The following is a 19,761-nucleotide window of genomic DNA, read 5'->3' as shown; positions in this document are numbered from 1 at the left end:
CTGAGAGGAGGTCCACAGTCTCAGATGTTGAAAGCCCCTGAAGTATGGCAAAGTTTTTTAATGGGCTTAAAATCTTTAGGGTTATTGTAGATTATTGAAGATTGTTTTACTAAATACATTAGTGCTGTTTCTCTCCCAGCAAAGGAAGAGATTAGCATCTGGTCCAGCCATGACAAAGAGCCTGCAGCACACTGATGCTGGCATGTGAGAGCTTCACTTCAAGTCTGTTTTGACTTTGTGACCGTGCAGAGATATCTGATATCTTGCTTTTACTTTGAGAGAAAGCACATAGTAAAGTGTCTTCAATCGTAATCAATATTTTATGTGAGGAATAAAGTTATAGGTCTTCCACTTTTATACAAAATACAGACATTCAATCTGTAGTGACCCATTTGAATTAACAATCGAAGGTGAGGCTGTTTGTCGTCTTTGTACCATGCAACTGCCCGATAACAGATCCGAGGGTTCAACCTTGTCTGACTGCATGCAAATATATGTAAACGGATCTGTCCTGTCAAATTTGTTTTTGTAAATATTGACAGCCCTGCTTTGAAAAGACGCATGAAATTGCATTTAATACAAATTCTTTAAACTAGCTCAACAAAAAAATTATTAAAAGTGGCCTTCAGTTACTAACTACATCAAAACTGAATTGCAAAACTATAGGTTTAAAGCTCTTAAACAAGATTTGCGTTAATGTAGTTTGTAACTTGTGTTGCTTTGACACACCAAGTGGGCTGCAGCCTCTAAATAGCCTGTTCTTTTGTGATGTGCAGGTAAAGTAAAGGGCATGTTTTTAAAAAGAAAAAGAGATATATGATATATTTAGTGCAAGGATTTGCATGTTAAAACGATTAGGATTTTTTTTATTTTTCATACTTACTGCTTCTATCGAAAGCTGTTTATAGCTACTTCAAATTTTGAAATAATAAAGTATAGCTGCAAAGCAAGGGAGTAAATCCACCCTGTAGGAGAGATATGAACTTTGGGCAAAAAAACTGTTTCCTATCCAAACATTATCACCGACTGTATAAGTCACATTAACCCCCAAGAGCAAAGAAGAGCTTTCTCCTATAGCGCAAGAAGCGAGTGCTGTACATCCAGAGGAAGCTATGTTTAACCCCTCACCTTTCTTTTTATACCCACCAGACACCAAGAAGATAACATATAGGTCACACAGCTTACCTAGATCACATTCCATAACTTACGACTGTTGAAATTGTCGAAACTTTTAACAGCTCCCATTTGCTGCCGTTTAGACTCTCCGATGTGTGAAATTGCCCGTCGTAGCTCTAATTACACTGAGAGAGAGTCAGTGGGGCTATGCTTCTTTAAAAGAAGACACACACACACACACACACACACACACACACACACACACACACAATGCAGGAGAGTTTAACAGCCTACAGTATTCACGATGCCGTGAGAGCTGACCTTGTCTTAAGTTAGATGATTGATTACTTTGGAAAAACACACCCCGATCATGTGCACACACACGGCAAAGGTGGCTAGGCACGGATGTTCTGTTGAGTTACGAGAGAGGAGGCGGGAGAAGGGAAGGGGGAGGAAAAGGACCACCAAGGAAAGAGGAGGAGGAGGAGGAAGGGGAGAAAGACAGAGACAGGGGGAAACGTTAAGACAGAAACAGGGCAGAAAAGAAGGAAAGATCTGGAAAGCTGGCCATGTTGTGCGGTTTTGATTTAAGCTGTCAAGTCCTCTGTCACTTCGGAGAGCCAGTCTCACATGAGCTGAAGCACAGCTCTCCACAGACCTTCCCTTGGCCTCCTCTTCCTCTTCATCTTCTCTCCTCAAACCTTTTCTGACCATTTCCTCTATTCTTATCTTTGCTTCTCCTCCTACTCCCTCCCGTGTTTTTTTCTTTAGATTTGCCCCCACTATGGCCTCCTCTCCCTTTTCTTTTTGGTACTACATGTTCCCTCTCTCTCTCATTCCTCCTGCTTTAATCATCTCCTGTTTCAAATGTGCTCTTGTTTTCACCAAGAGGCATCACAATAGGGTAAAACATAGTTCAAACAATCCTGTATTGTGGAGAGACTATCCAGTCAGGAAAAATATCTAATTATGTTCAGGCAACTGTAACTGCATATATTATACCATGTAGTATTTATTCAGGAGCTCTGAGGCAATTTAAGTGGTTTTTCATTGCAACTTCTTACAACAAAGGGAAGGTGCCGCCCCATCACTCTCAATGTGAGCAGGATGTATGCATGACATTTTATTTTGCCGGATAATAAATCAGGAGTCATGAATGATGGCAGGACCTTCACACCATTATTAATGATACTTTAATGAGCATTGATGTAACTGTGTAATGTAGTTCAAGTGGGATCCCCATTCTGGACAAGTGACACGAGATTGATCAATGAGAGCAACCAAAGCTGCTCTCAGACGGGCACTGGATTATCTGCTGACTTTCTCCGCCTGGCCTTCTCGAATAAAGTCTGCAGAAATCCAGGAGAAATCTGTGTGTGCTGGATTCCTGAATAATGCAGAGGATTTGCTGCTGTTGTGCATGTGTGACCGGCTAACTCTGGATAAACTCTGCACCAAATTCTCTGGACTTTACCAGCAGGGGACGTCCGAAAACCACTATAGACTATTTTTCTTCAATATCCAATGTGTGTATCATTGGGATAAACAAATAGAGACCTTGCTGGTTTTCTACAGTTCTTACGTTGCCTTAACACATTGCAGTTTCATGCCTAGTACACACATGGCCAGCTTTCAAGCTAACGTGCCATGCTAGCTATCAATAAAATGCCACCGGGGTCTCCCAAACAAAGCCAGATACATACGCATCTTTAGTTTCTCATACATAAATTCACAAAACTCCTAATTTAAATTACCAGCAGTTTCTGCTGGTATCTAGCTTTGCAACTGGGCTCTGTCCAGCCTCTCTCCGTGTTCCTCTCCTCTCCCTCTGGCAGCTCTGCTGTTGTCATTTGAACCAGAGGATCAATCAGCTCCACTGCACTGGTACAGGTGGAGGTGCTCTGTGAGCCTCCTCCCTGCTTACAAGAAGTCACAGGAAACCAAATCCAGTCAGGATAAACACAACAGGTTTGCCAGCTGCTTCTGCCCCTGCTATCACATTAATGTGACTTGATTGGCTAGTGAATCTTCTTGAGTGTTTGTTTGAACATAATTTGGCGACGCAACGGAACCACAATGCAGCTCTGCAATGCATGACATTCATGACATCGGCCCATTCCAAGTGAATGAGCAGAGTTTTGGTTGACACATTTATCGCATACATGTGAGTCCAATGTTAGTGATTGAAGGGAGGCTTGAGACTTTAATACTATATCATGTAATACGTTATTCTTCCTGAGACAAATTAATTTGTGGAAATGCAATGATAAGGAGTTCATGTTTGTAGCACATTCAGATCTATTTTTGTTTGTTGATCTCTTTTCCCTGCTCCTCTACCACCCACATGGCTGCTGTGGGTGGTAGAGGGGAAAGAAGAAAATGCTGTAAGACTGCTAAATGACGGTAGAATCTTCTAATTCAATTTCAACCAATTGTTCTTGCTAGGATTTGCATGGTAACCCAGTTTAAATGATTTGTTTTCACACCGGTACCGCTGCTATCGTAAAATGTTTGATGCTACTTCAATATCAAAATTAATATTTCTTCCCGGTATTTAATCCCCAAATGGTCCGCATGATAAATTCCAGGAGGACAGTGAAAACAGATCCTCCATTTACGGGAAAAGATCCGAACAGACATGACTGATCATCTGTGAAGAAACAAAAAAAGAACAAATATCTGCCCTTTACTTTCTCTGAAGTCTCATCAGAAACAGATGTTAGAATATTCCAATTTCTACAAAACAACATTTTTTATGCACAGAGCATATATTCATTAACGGCTGCATGTCGTGTATTTTGTTGTGTTTGTGGTTATGTAATGTTGGATTCATCAACATACAGTACATACAGCTGATGATTATGGCATCAAACTAAGATCTGGAGCTGACAACAGCTTGTTTGTGTAGTAATCTCTTCCTTAACAAGCTTCAGGCACACAAGGTGAGATCATACTGTAAGAGCACACATACACACACGCATGTGCTCGGTCCCCGGCAGATGTGTGGAAGCTTCATGAATAGGAAGTCTGCTTTAAGTCAGGCCACCGCTCGGCTGGACCAGACTCACTGTGGAAACAAACATCCCTCGAGCTGGGAGCAATACAATGAGGTAACAGCTTTGATCACCAGGCGAGGTCGAGGTTTGCTCAAGGGTCAGTGGAACAAGGGGATCCAATCAATAAACACATTACTCACCTTTCTACATTACACACACACCGACGCCAAGGGTGACTGAAATGTATGTGTGTGTGTGTCACCCAAAACCTAAACCAGGATGAGCTTCTTCTCCGGACCAGTCACTTCCTCTGAGCTGCCTCTGCATGCATGACCCTCACCACCTGCTTCCTCTTGACTGTAGTGAACACAGCACTACAGTATGTCATCTTGACCAATCAGAAGTCGGAAATTTCCTGCAATTAAGTCCGGAATACAATATGCAACAGGCTGCGGCATATAGCTAACCTAATAGAGCTGCTTTACCATAAAATCTTGTTTGCTCCTGTCCATTAAAGGCAAAAGCACAAAAATATGCTTGGGGGAAAAATGTTTTTAACTGTAATGTTGATGTTTTGACCATGTCACCTACCACAACACTTCCCCTTAATTGTCTGGGTCCAGGCTGCACAGAAGGCAACAATGCAGAAGCTCCTCGAACTAGACTCATCCACTACACCTGTCAAATCCTAACCCAATGATTGGTCTACTCAAGGATTAATCATCGCTACCATTGCTAGGTAAACCCAGAAATACTTATTGGTTAAACTTATTATTGACATTCTATAAATGGACAATGCTGATCAACTGTGCTTAAACTGGCATACAACCACCATTCAGCACAGTCATGTGGATATTAACCTGCAGTATTTACCTTTAACCATATAAATTCAACTTTGCGCAATTTTCACTATTTTCGAAGTGAAGCAGTCTGAAATTGTTCTCAAATCCATGGGATAAGTAATCATTAGCACCATCTCTACTGCTGATCCAACTTACAGAAGGTGGTCATCAGTTTACAGCTCTGCATTTCTCCAGTGTGCAAGATACAGATACTCCAGATGTTTTATTATGACTACAAACGTGGTCATCATCATCATCATCATCAATGTTTGGCCTGGTGTTCTACTCCTACACTCACGAAACATGTTGGTTAGCACATCATAGAGCAGTTCAATAGGGAAATACCACTGGATTTTAAGATTCCAGTCCATCCAGGTTTCCCGATCTCTACAAACAGGAGCATTGATGTCTCCCTGTGAAGTCTCAAATTGGAGCTCTCTCCAGAACCCCACCAAGGGTTTCCAAGAAGGCTGGCTTCCTGGAAACGTGTTCAGTACATAAACAGCTGAGAGTCCAAACTTTCCTGTCTGCAACAGGTATTGCTAAGGGTGATCTCTCCTCTTCTGCTTGACTGCAAAAATCTGTATATCACATAGCCTACTGAGCATTCTCTCACCACATGGTGTCCCTGGACAAATCCATAAATAAAGAGACTACTATGCCTATCATGGAGTCCAGGCCCGGTCCAGAACCAGTGCTGTGCTTGCAGGTGTCCTGACAGTATGAGGTCAGAAATGCACGTGCTCCTTTCCCAGGAAAAACATTCCATGTTTCACATAGCCAGGATTTAATCCAATAACAAAGATGTGTCTGCCAATGTTCACCTGCAAGCAGCCTCTCTGCGTTCGTCTTCATCACCAGGCACTAACTTACTGTTTCAGGCTTCACCACAGGTTGTTTCTCTCAACACAGTGCTGCAGGAAACTGTTAACGATATCACATAACAGGACATTTTGATACAGGGTTCTTGTTTCCTTTGTTTGTAGACTTGATCAGCTCATGGATGCCTACACTGTATTATATAGTATGATTTACGTGTGTCACATCTTTTTCAAGCCATCTTTTGTTTAATGTTTTTGGTCATTAACATCTCAATTACGTCTTGGAAAGTTAGTCACATTTATTATTAACTAAACAATGTAAACAATGTAAATTATACTAACTCAACATGTCATATATATGAATATTCATTGATAAAATACTTCCTTTATTTTCATGAAGAAAATAAAGGTTCTATATGTCGGAGGCTAAACTGCACTGGTAAGTCAGTCTTTCTGGCATGCTGTCATGGAATTAATGGGTAAAACTTAAGCACTAACATTACTGATTCATACCCAGCCCTGCTCCCTGTCCCTTCTCTAAGTGGAATGGTTATTCTTCTTGTAAATACCACATGCACCACTCACCTCTTACAGTACATGCACATGAACAGCAGAGAGCACTGTGATTGTTCTGATAAATGAGGCTTTTTGTTGCAATCACTCTCTGTGTTAGTTGCCAGAGTATATGAATGGAGTCTAGTTACTGAGCTATAACTGTTGCAGGGTTAAGTCCTCACAACCTATTATAACCAATTTCCAAACCTTACCAATAATCCAGTCTGTCAGCTGCTTGAGTATACGGGCTGAAGCACTTTCATTGTTGTCCGTGCTGCAATGTAAACCAGGTTATTCAGTAGTGTGTGTAAATGGTGAGCTACTGTGCTAACTTGTAACGGCTGCTGACTTAACTCTGCATTTTTCTTGAAGGCATGAATGCAGAAATGTTGAATTGAACAAAATACTAAGATTAGATTTTGTAGAATATTTGAGCAAACATTTGATAAAACATTAAAAACAATGACCCAAGATATGAAAGGTTTGTCCTTTCTAGCTGTGTAGTAGCCTATGGCTCTAAGGATGCCACTCAGTCACTTCACAGCTTTGGTCCAGGGTAACGTCATCTGACATTCTGCACAGATTCAAGATGCTTGATGAATGGTTATAAGTTTGGTGATCACTTGACTTCTCATCTAGACTAAAATCAGGTTTGCACTTCCATCCTTCCAATCCAATACTTTGGTGTTTTGAGCTGTTAACGACAGCTGAACTCTGTTTGGTGCTAGTTAATGAGAATTACCATGGGATATGTTAAACAGAGACGTTGTCATTGAGAGAATGATTGTCATGCTGACATTGTATGGGATGAGCTGACATAATATTTAGCTAAAATCATTATTGTGCTGTATAACCTTAAAAGCTGCTGGTGCTGACTGGTGTTGACTGAAAAGTGCTGCACAAATGATGGACCGTTAGAAAAGTTTCAAAATTGATACACCTACAATGCAATAGACCAGTGGCAAATATATGTGCTAGCCTCAGGGAGAGATACGGAGCGGGTCACTGAGGTCTAGTAAGACTGTTTGTTTTTAGCTCAATGAACCAGATTTACATTTTTTTTATTTGCTGTCCTTAGCTTCAACCGGCGTAGTCACATATTACACGAGTAAATATTGCACAGCTCCAATGTATAAAGCACCAAAAGGCTGGACACAATGTTTTCATATATGCTGAACTTCCTAAACCCTGTAAACAGACTTTGATGTATATTTTGGCACACTAAACCCTTTGACATGCCAATAGTCATTGTAAGACGGCTTAAATTTGGAAGGAGTTGCACTGTGTCTGTGCTCTATTACATGACAAGTAAACATGCAAAAGAGAGAGCTATGTTTCATTGTACAGTGAGTACTGGTCAGTGAAAACAAGAAGAGAGATCCAAGAGAGCTTCCAGTTGTCCCTAACAGAAGGAAAGAATGGGTTGTAAACATTAAGAAACAAAGGGGTATAATCAAGAAAATAAAGCTTCACGTAAACACCATCCTTAAATGAATCAATATCCATAAAATTATCCATCTGTCTATCATTATGTATCCTTTGATACTGGCCTAGCGGTCTTCACCATCATCTTCCGACCGTCAGCTAGGTGTAATATCATTGTTTTTCTAGTTTTGGTATTCCTGCTATATTTCCCTATATTTTCTACTTGGTAACTAAATCCACAACAATTCATCAAGGCCCACAGTGTCAGTTCACAAGTTCATAAACTGGAAAATCTGCCTAATTTGAATGACACACTGGGGATTGTGCTTCAGTAAGTACTCAGAAAAAACTAACATTTGGAGCCAGTTGGTGTGAAAAGACAGTTGCAGACATGCGTGAGACAAACGGCTGATAGACAGCCTAAAGCCTCCAGAAGCACTTAAAAATGTTGTCATTGTGAATTGTGCATTGCTCAATTTAGAGGGGGAATGACAGATTAAGAGAAAGTCAGAGGGAAAAGAGAGTAAGAAAGTGGAAATGTTGAGAGAAGCCAAAATCTTGACTTTCCCCATACAATCCACAAATAAAGGACTGGTATGTTGACACGCAGGTTTTTTTTACGATATTATTTTCAAACTATACACTTGGTTACAAGGAATGAAGCCATCAGACTTCAGTGTGTGTTATTGACTGTTGTATCTCCTTTTTGTCCAAGGTGTTTCATTCTTTCACTGACGTATTTGGCCAAATCGACGGTTGGCGTGCAAAGCTCTCTCATGGCAATTGCTATCCATTTGGTCAGATGCATTTCTATCAAATTATAAAACAATTTCTCGCCCCCGTGAAGATGTAATGTTCTATGAATTATGCTGCCGTGACGCAAATGGCAGCTGAGCTGCATGCATATCAAACCCAAATTGGGTGAAAACACGCACAGATTACAGGGTTGTTCCTCCATCTCATTCACACGAGGCCATTTTTTTAAATGATACCTTGAAGCAATCCCATCCTCTTCTGTCCAACTCATCATCCTTATCTTCCACCTCCTGTTCCTGCTGTTCAACAATTACTTCCTCGCATCCAATGGGTAGCTGCTCCTAAGAGATTAGAGTCCACCCTCTCCATGTGAAAAGTCATCATGATCTGGTAGTGGTTGTGACCAGCGTTTAAGTGCCAAGAAACAACAGTGAAGGGTTTGTGGGTGATCTGTTGCTGTTGCTGTGTTGCCGGTCTCTTGATTCAATGGGAAGGTAGACAACCAATCCCAGATGTTGTTTGTGAAAGGTTTCGCTGCCAAATTTGTGTGTATGTGTTTATGTGTGTGTTTGTGTGTTTGCGTGACTGCCAATTACAGCTAGTTACAAGGAAGCTGTCTACTTTAACCGAAGTGGATGAATTCCCAGGCAACCCGTAGGGAAACCTGCTGCATTAAAGCTCAAGGGTTTACCTTTGTAAAGTTCCCGTTTGCTCCCTCTCCCTGTCTCTCTCGCTATCGCTCGCCTCTCTCGGTTCATCAAGTTCATGATAGTTTCCTCTCTAAACCTGACTCCTGTTTTAGTGGAAGAGTGCTTTCATTTTGAGATATGTTGGAATCATAGCATAAGAAAATAATTGGTTTGCAGTTTGTATTCAAGTTTTGGACGAGCTAGCTACAACCTAGTTGCCATTTTGGTGTAATGAAGGTAGGACTTCATTCTACAATAGCTTTAGCTACTGAGTGTATTTCTACAACATTGTTATTGTAGTTTTGAGTGATAGAAACTGCTTCCATGCCTCTAGGACTCTTATGGCATTTAAATGCCATGTTTTCCATAGCTCAAGCATGAGTCACAAAACTACATTAACTTTATTTAAAATACCGGTCATATTAGCTTGTTGCTAATACTATTCAAATATAATATGAAGTATGCTTATTTGCTTACATTCTAAGGGTTGGATACGAACATGGATATCACCCTGTAGAGAGCTGGAGTAAGGTTGTGATTAGCCTATGTAAGCTTAGAGAGTGGATCAGCTACTACAGCTGGTTTTGTCCAAAAACAAAGATCTTTAGAGGTATATTTTAATTGTGTTATTATGTAATTATTATCATGTTGTCATCTATAGAATCGTCTGCAGAAAAGTAAACGGAAATGTATTTCTAAAGTATATGAGAGGATCTAATGTCTGGTAGGCATTAAGAAGCCAGAGTAAAAGCATTGTCATCATTAAAACACCTGTCCTTTCGATTAAGAAGCTGAGAAAAACAGCAGTGGATTGGCTAGAAGGCTCTACACACTAACACGCACACACACACACACACACACACACACACTCACACTCACAGGCACACTAAGGCTCCCGGCTTGCACAGCTGAACTGACAACAGCAGGCAGAGCTTCAAAAGGTGAGACATCCCGTAACTCACATCAGTCTCCTGGCAATCCTTGATTTTTCCAACCAATCACACGTTAAGAATGTAGATGGTAAACAACTCCAGCTGAATGACAAGTTCCTCGGCGTTGTGGCTCCCACTCTAAAATTGGATCTCCACAATCTGTGTGGTATCTTATTTCTCTGCATATGGGACTTGGATTCACTCTGCGCAATATCGATCCATTTTTTGTAGAAGACAAATGATTCGGTCATGCCTGTGGTCTTAGTTGGTGTTGGGTCAGTCTAGGTAGCACTCACTAATTGCATTTCCATCCTCGTGTTTTTCTGCTCAGTTTCAATTTGCGCATGGAAAAAAAAAATTGAAATTTCAGAAAACACAGCCAAACACAACACTGGGACAAAACAATACCACCTCCATGGTCAACTGTGGCTCGAGAAATACAGATGATGAAGACAGGACAGCGGTCTCAGCAGGGAGAAATTCAAAACAAATACACAGCCTGTCAACAAGCATTCGAGACAGATGTGCAGCTCTCCAGGCAATGTGAGGCTGTCACAAACACAGCAGCACAATCTCATTCAGCTGACCAGAGACCAAGAGGATATGTTTCAGCCAGAAGCCCAATAGAAGTCCAATGAAGTTGGGGAAATATACTGAAATGAAAATATAACTTGTTAAGCAGAGGCTCAAAGCGGGACATTAAGGCACACACACACACGCAAATGCATTCCAACACAAGCCAGAAAGCTGGGGAAAGGAGACAGATATCCCACCAACAAAGTTCTCTATAAACCAGCAGAGCAGGAAAGTGTTTTACATAGAAGTAAACAGAAGCTAGATTCTGATTTCTAGCTGGCAAAAAGGGGTTTTCAGCTGAGATGACACATGTCCACTACTTTGTGAAGGGTTTTTAAAAAAGCACTTGATGGCTACATACATGATATATTGCGAGTGCATAGCATGTCCAAAGAGTTTGTGGTGACCTACGTAGGAGACAATGGTAGCATAGTTCATGCATTGCAGGGAATTGGCAGTAAGTGACAATTGGAAAGGATCTGAGGATCAGGGAAAACCAATTAGTTTGGCAAACAAAGCAATGTCTAATGCATTCTTGGCTTGGTGATCCAATTTTGAAGAGGTAATGTTGATGCCACATGTGATTATTGATGACGTGGCTCCACTTCCTTCCAATATCATGAAGTTTAGCCAAAATGTTAGGGATACTAATGCTGCCATCTTGAGCTGAAAAAGTGATTTAGTGCTAGACTGCACAGTCGATGTTGGAGCATAAAAGTCCCACCAGAACTTTCCCTCGACCAATTGCGTGCCAATCTCAGCTGTCAATCATGACGTTTCACCTAGTTTTTGTAACATCAAATTTATATAAATAAAACCAAACTTACTTGAAAAACTTGAATTTGAATTTATACACATCGGTGTGAAAAGAACTACTTGAGAAAAAACATTTGAGAAAAATGTATTTGTGTGAATGGACTTTTTCGTTCAGCCCATGTCCCATCCACAAACTTGAGAGAGGCAGGGTTTCTTACCAACACTGATCAAAACCTTTCGGCCTCACTTTTGTGGAGCTGTCTTGTTTTCCATCTTTACATTCAGTCTCTGATTTATAATGTACTTTGAGAATGAATTCCCGTTGGCTTTGTAAAAAGAACACTTGGTTATCATTGCAGGTGGTATGCTAGTTAGCTAATATGCTAATGTTTGTGTTTTACAATTAAGCAAACCACAATTCTGTTTAATCCATTTTCTCTTGTGTTTTTGGTCACGTAAATTCGGGAAAAAAAGACACAACTCTCAACTTTTCATATAAAAAGTATTGTTCTTGTTAAGGCGTCATTCACAATGCCTTGACGTGCAGAGCTTTGGTTGCTAAGCTATGATTGGGCAATCATGCTGTTTGGTTATTGGCTTTAATAAACAAATTACTAGTGCTGTTATTATTCATCATTTTTTCAAGATGTCACCCACAGCCAATTGGAGCCAGTACTCAACTGCTGATCCACATCAAAGGCGTGAATTGGAAGTTCTTAGTCTGACTGTGGCATGCAAGAAAGTGAAATTTTATGGATGTTGTTCTGATTTTCAATATGATTTGACAGCCTCTGCTCACAAACAGATCTTTGCCTTTAACATTACATTTTAAATTTAGCAACTTTAATTTCAATGTCATGCTTTAAGTTCACGTTAACAGTATCTCCCTTGGTGGCTGCCTGAGGTCTTTGATGCCCATCCTCTATCAGGATAGAATTTCCTGCCGCGGCCAAATTCACTGATTTTTCTAAATCGAGAGATTTGCAGCATTTCCCAGTGGAACCTTTGAAAGTCTACCAATGTCATCTCAGGATGAGCCGGCTGGCCAGGGCTGTAGAAATGAAATGCAGGATCATGTTCCTCAGAGTGTGGGGAGTACAGCTTGTTAAAATGTATTTTAGTACTTCTTGATAAATCTGAGCCTCTCAAAGTGTGCTCATTTTCATTGCCAACAGTTGTCACTTCCAGGATGGCATAAATCATCAAACCTTCATTTTCCTTCTGATTCAAAATGTCATTTGGCTACTGATTTGCCACAATTTGTAATCCCTTCACTATGTTAAAGTCATATTTCTCTTTCATCACAAATTGTATCTGAATAAATGTTAAGCAGTGTAGATTATGTGGATTTGTACTGATAGTTGCATTATAAACCATGTTATGAGGAAAAATGACTTGTGGCTCACATAAATTCAAGGGTATCCTTTCTCGGTCAACGTGGTTGGATTTCTCAGAAGTTTTATGAAACTATCAAGGGGATGTGGATTCATAATAAATTGGCGGGGGGGCCTATTTTCAACCTGGGCTGAGATCCATAATGACAAAATGTCTCAGGAATCAAGCTGCAGATGAAATAATCAGGTGAGAAAGATACATACAAATCCAAAAGGTCAGAATTCTTCACATACTATTTTCTTAAGAATTTTCAAGTTCACTGTAACCCTCACAAACTGGCCAGGTCAGCACCCATCAAGGGTGTACTTCTCATTCACTTCCAGAAGTCTTATTTTTTAGCTGTCTGTCAGCAATCAGCACACTAGAAAAACATTTTGTCTATGCGTTTTTTTCTCTATTTCCGTGGTGTTGAGTCATGTCCATAAAGCCATGGCAGCACACAGCGTTCAGTGTTAAACGTCTCCTTTGACTGAGATATTTGTTATAGTGGAATTAGGTGTGCTCTCTGTGCTGCTGGCCAGCAGGCCACCCACATCAAGCATTCCTCTCGGTATGACAGTGGATAGCGGGGTTCCTCAAACTATTTTTAACAGGCTGTGTGCTGCAGTTCTGCTGCTTTAGGCAGTTTATTGAGAAGACTAGTGGGAAAGATTGGACGGATAAAAAAGTGGATGTGAGCACCTGAACCCACAAAGAAAAAATGTTATGTGTCTTAGTCCACCTCAGACTTTGGAGATCCAAAGTTTCAAAGTCGTATTGTTGTTTTCAGACACTTGTATCTACACCAGTTCAGTGTTTTAATGCGCTTATTTTGTTGTGTTAGAGCTTAGTCTTATTAAAGCCTTCAAGGACATTTCATGCAAGCCTCCCCTCCTGCACAACTTTACACCATGTGCAAAGGCAGTTTGAGAGTGGGAGCTGAAAGGGATGTGAATGTGTGAGAATGGATCATCCATCTGTACTTGGCTAACAATTTTCTAATCACAGTCCATTTGACACTGCCAAAGGCGAAGCATGTTCCTTGACATCAGTGTTTGAGGTGAAGCCCAATGTGCAATATGGTTCAAGAGAGTGATATAATGGTTCTTCTGGACAGATTTTCTAAAGGAAAGTTCCTGTTTATCACAAGTTGGGGTCTCGTGCTTTGGGCTTTTGGAAATCATTTTAGTACACTTTGCTCCTAAAATTGTTGCGATCTGGGAGCGCATTAACTTCGCTTAACTGAAGTCTGAAAGGGCAAGAAAAAAGAGCAGTTAGATGATCAGCCAGATTGTCACTAGCCAGGGGTTTATCCAGAATGTGTAAACCACTTCATTTGGAGACAACAAGTACACATCACTTGTCTGCAATAATCAATCGCTGCATGGAAAAATGTTTTGCGAATGTCTGAAGTTGAAGCAGAGGATTCAGGCTCTGACTGTGATTGACGTTTAAAATAACTGTTTGGGTTATAATTTGACATTTTGCCTTTTTTTTTTTCTCCGAAATAGAGTCTAACACAAGGATTTATTCACAACCTTTCTGATAGTCTGACGGCCTCTACGTTGTCTCTAGCACCGTTGCCTTGGACAGAGTTTGGAGCTTGATAGGTCCACTGTGTATTAAAGCTAGGGTTGGTAATCCTTGAAACCATTGCACGAGCAGGCTACACTTTGAAAATATGCAAACAATACATCCTACCACCTTCCACCGGCCCCACTCAAAGCTGTGCCCATTTAAACGTGCACTGCCGGACACCTGCTGGAAGTTGACTTCTTTGTGACTCACTAGCTGACTTCGTACTATCGTCTCTGCCTCAGCGGTGTAAGACTGGGGAACGCGCAGTGAATGCATTATTTATTTGTTCTTTCCAGTCCTGCCATGTCAACAGACACAGTTTCCGTTTTCTTTTCTTTTTTTAGAGGACATTATTTATTTTGGGCTATCAGGATATAAGATTTAAATAAACTAAATGAAAGTTTTTCCGAAACAGCTTACCAACCGCACCTTTAAGAATTATAATTAAGGCTAAAGTATGATAAGGCCTGAGTTTTATTAGACCACAAAAATCCTTTCATCTGAAATCTTGCACTGTAAAACTGTCCTCACAAACACACAATAGCATTGGTCCTCAATTTGTATGACTGTTTGGACAAGGGCAGGTACTTTTTGTGCCATTGTTAAAAGATATATTGCATTTTGATCTAAATACTTCTTTCCCCTTCATGTGATTTTTTTTTTGTTGTATTTCTGTCACTGTCATGAGAATCATGGACATTTTATACTTGTATAATCTTTTATTAATTTTGGTGATTAGATATTTGGAAAATCATCTTTTAGTCAACACCAAGAATAAGTGTTTATGGTGAACTGGTTTGTCGCTTTCTAATGCAGTTGAAAATGAAATGAAAAGGAAAATAAATTGCTCCCATGCTGTTTTCTCCAATTTGCTTCTAGTCACAGACTGGACTGAAAATGAGCGAACACATCTGCACTGTTTTAAGCATTTAAATATATTTTACTTAGCCTTGTGAGGGCCTGCATTACTAGACATTTGTGGTAAACACACGTTTGTTGCATTAGAAAGTCGTTAATATGGTCACTAATTTTAACTCCATTTCTAGACAGACCTTAAGGGCATTGGAAGATTCCTGTTTGTTGCATTTTCCTATGTAGAACTCGACTCGCTCAGATATTCTGAGAATTACTCGACATACTGTGCTTTTAACCTGTCTGCTCCACTGAGATTTCAAACACTGTTTCCTTTTTATATGCCTCCTTACACACGGGACAGATATTCCAACCAGCTTTGCAATTAATATGCCAAGTGCAATGCCTCACAATGTCACTTTTCATTTGCGTCTCCAGCCCTGTTTATACCTTTCACTCGTACGTCGGCCTCTGCGCTGGGTAAACACCTCGCTCTGACAGCTTCTACACACCCTTTTTTTTTCATCCCCAGGCTTCCTCCGGGGCACTTGGCCTGCAGTTTAGCAGCTGGTGACACAAGCTGGGGTTGACAGGGAAGACGCAGATGACCACCTTAGAGCAGCCGTCACTCACACATATGCATATTTACACACACACACACACACAGAGGCATAGCTCTTGTAGAAGAAAGGCACAGGTGATCTCCGCTAGAGCATCCATCACTTCACACACGCATACAGTGTAAATACACACGGACAGGCACTACTTGTGCAGAGGAGGGTCACAGATGACCACCTCAGAGCGCCCATCACTTCGCACACCTCTGCATACACACACAGTCTTGACTTTTCCAAGCGGAGTGGTTTTTCCTCTTCACAGTGAAACACACACCCCCGGTGGCCAAATGCCCTTTTGACGTACGCAGTGCCAGCTGGGAAAACATAACTAACTGCACGTGTCACCAACCAGCCTGAGCTGCAGGAAGGGAGCCCAGAGCAGGGGGAGGTCACAGGGTTCCTACCCTTTCATCTGAGAGGCTCAGGTGAATCCAGTGGCAAATCCAGAATGTGGCTAAAGACTATAAAAAGCTGGACCTCCGTTTTTCATGCTTAGATAGATGGCAGAAAAACTTTATGGGGTGTAAAGAACGCCAAGCCCTGTTTTCAATATGTGAGATTTTCAGCATGATAACACAAAAACTACTGTACGGATTATCACAAAACTCGTTGGACCGATGTGGAATGGGTCAGGGCAGCGCTCATAAAATGTTGGTGGAGACCTGGCTGAGGGGGCGGATCCAGGTCCGCCTAATCCAGGGTTTTCTTTGATTTCTCAGAGAATAATTCATGGGGTTTGTTTAAGGGACTGATATTTATGATATATTATGTGTGCGATTTGGTGCAGATCTGAATAGATATTCTGATCTAGTGAATTTATATGTGGTTTCATAAGGGGGCTATTGGTGGAGGTTTGTGCTCTACTGAGTGCCCTTCTAGTTTCATTGGTTGGTTTCTGTTTTTTTCTGTATGATTCTGATTTTCATTTGATACTATGTGTGTTAATATCGAAATACAGAAAGTTACAAATAGTCCATTTACCATTTATAACTGCATAAATGATTGACGTTGCATTGTTTTGTAATGCTGGAAGAAAAACAACCCCAACAATTCTCCTTCCAAGATTTATTTTATAATCATGTTCCAATTGGAAACTTAAAAAAGAAAATTGTGATTATATTTTGCACAGGACTCTCTGTTCCCTTCTAACTTTATTGGGCTTTTAAGGTTCTGAGGCCTGCCTAATGTGAGGAATTGTGTGTTATATGTACAACAGGATTGTTTTGGTAAGTACAAACAAGGATCATGCAAAAAGTTGGAGAGATAAACCAAGAGGTGGGAGAAAAGTTTTAGCTGTGAAGAGAGAATTATTTCCCCTCCCCATCTTCTGCCAAGGTGCCCTTCAACCTCGAAGTGGAAGACTGTGAATGGGCAGCGTGAGTCGAGCTGCATCACTGGGACACAGAACAGGCTGTTCTTTTTACGTCGCGCAGAATGAAGTTCAACTGGGGTATTTCTTCCTTCTGAGCAGGTCCGATCCAGAACCTGATGTCTAACACCGGCATCCGATCAGTTTATCAATAAAATCTCATTGTCGCACATCAGGGAGACATTTTTACTAATGGTTGACACGCTGACTGAATCTCTGCCTCAAGAAAGGGAACACAAAAAAATCGATCCGTGTCTGGTCCTCACCACCAGCAGAACTCAGTGAAACAGCAATCGAAGAACATGTAATGCACTTAGTGTGTCTTGTGGTAGAGCAAAGCAACGCTCATCTGTTTTGCATTTTGGTGAGATGTCTGTTTACAGAGCAGAGAGCCATGTCTAATGTTGTTTTTGATCAGCCCTTTCAAATAACAGACATGTGCCTTTGCTTCACATACGTCAGTGGCTCCGGGTGAAGTGTAGAGCGACTGTCCTCACCTTACTTCAGAGTAGTTTAAAAGCTTTAGCATGCTAAATTGTCTTTGTTTGTTTGTTTTTTTAAAGCAGTTGCCCAACCGTCTGATTTGGTAATCAGCAGAAACCTGATTCAAGTGGCTAAATCACTATTTATTTGAAGACAGATACTTTGGGAACCTATTGATTCCATTAACCTGTCTTTTTCTCTGCTGCAGAAACCTTACTGAGCTTTGTGGACGACATCTTGTCTGGGGCCAGGTCTCCATGTGTGATGCTGGGGGACATCCCCAACCTGCTGTCCTCTTCAGTCAGTATGATCATTCGCTGCCTGGAACCTGACACCACGTACATGTAAGTTTCTTTGTGTTTCTCCATCAACATGAGAACTCAACAACCCGATAATTGATCAAGCTACTGGACATCAGTCCAAATCTCTACTAATAGAAGTTTCTGTACTGTTGCTATATTTGTGTTGGTGCAGTCAGAAATGTCCCATTTTCCCAATATACATAATATCTGTTCACTGTCGAAAAGTCACAAAAGGAATATTCAGAGAACTTTTGAATGTACTTTCAATGGACTATCATGCGTTGCACAAATAAAATGAAGGAGCTCTTCGCAGCGTGAAAATTATCTTTTTTGAAAACATGGTTTTCTCCTTGCAAAGTTTAAATGTCATTTCAAAGTCACAGGTTGATTGATGGCTCACTTTGCACACATTTCATTTCCTGTCAGAAACCTGCCCGCTCTAAGTTCATCTCTTCCATCAGTACAAATAGTAGGAGTTACAGAGAAGGTCAGGTTTTGGTATAGTATAACGTGTTGTACTGATCACTGAAATAATAATTTGACTCTGGAATAATGTTTGTTCCCACAATGACATAAAAATAAGACAAGAAAAAGGCTACGTCTAAATAGTTCGATGTATGAGTCTGCAGTGAAAAGAAGTTTAACAATGTGATTCAGTGAACAAGACGCTGTTCAAGCCCACACACACACACACACACACACACACAGACACACACACCGGATGCTCTCATACACATGCTGACACTTATCTCACCTACAGCTTGCCAGGAGTGAAGCCCAAGCAAGAGAGGAGGAAGAGAAAAGTAGCGTGGAGAAAGAAAAGCAGAAGACAGCTAAAGAAAGTTTTGAGGAGAGACAAAGAAAGAAAAGGAGGGAAGAGAAAGATCAAGAGCAAAACACAGATGGAAAGAGAGTATAAAGCAAATATTAAAGAAGGCGGGCAAGTGGCCCGAGGATAGAGCCTCTCCAAACAGTTTAGATGTATGTGGGCTGACTGAGTGGCTGCACATGCCCTTTCAATACCAGCATCACTGGTGCTTCTGCTCTCTCTACCCTGCCTGGCAGCCCATTCATCTCTCCCTGCAGAGCAGTGCACAGGCCTTTGTAGGGATAGTTTCGTATTTGTTAACAAAACATGCAACCCATAGTCTGCAACCGCATCTGAAACCTTTTAAGATGTGTAATAATACTATAATGCAGTACAGTACAGTACAATGCAATGCAATGCAATACAATACAATATATGCAATACTATGCAATGCTCTACAAGACAATACAATAAAACACAATGTATGTGATACAATGAAGTACTATACAAGACCATTCTATATAATCCAATGCAATGCAATACAATACGAAACAATGTAAAACAAGAAAATACAATTTATTCAAAACAATCCAATACTGTACAATACTATATAAATACAAAACAGTAGAATTCAATACAATACAATAAAATGCAATACAACTTTATTAATCCCGGAGCAAATTGATTTAGTGCAACTAGGAGAAAAACACAAGATACTGACAAACACTCAAACTGCAATTTCTTTAAAAGCTATAATAAATAAATTGATAGATAAATATATAGATCAATAGATATATAGATTCGAAATAAATATATTTCAAAAGAGCTCACTTTGAAAAGGTTTAAATATTTTAAAGTCTGTAGCATGAACGTCTCTTTTGTCACTGAAGCGTTCTCCTACCAGTGTGTGAGTG

At 40.6% G+C, this 19,761-nt stretch overlaps 1 protein-coding gene across 1 annotated transcript in view; it reads left to right on the top strand.

Annotated features, from left to right (window-relative positions):
* astn1 (astrotactin 1) overlaps positions 1–19,761 on the top strand; it is a 421,252-nt gene that overhangs the window by 383,653 nt on the left and 17,838 nt on the right. The window contains exon 21 of the mRNA XM_053438754.1: positions 17,946–18,081. Coding sequence (XP_053294729.1) covers positions 17,946–18,081 — 136 coding nt within the window. The remainder of the gene's footprint in view (positions 1–17,945; positions 18,082–19,761) is intronic.

This window comes from Pleuronectes platessa, chromosome 13, assembly GCF_947347685.1.
Source record: "Pleuronectes platessa chromosome 13, fPlePla1.1, whole genome shotgun sequence".
In the NCBI taxonomy this organism is placed as follows: domain Eukaryota; kingdom Metazoa; phylum Chordata; class Actinopteri; order Pleuronectiformes; family Pleuronectidae; genus Pleuronectes; species Pleuronectes platessa.
The sequence above is the reverse complement of the archived record's forward strand: the minus strand, read 5'-3'. Positions and strand labels throughout refer to the sequence as shown.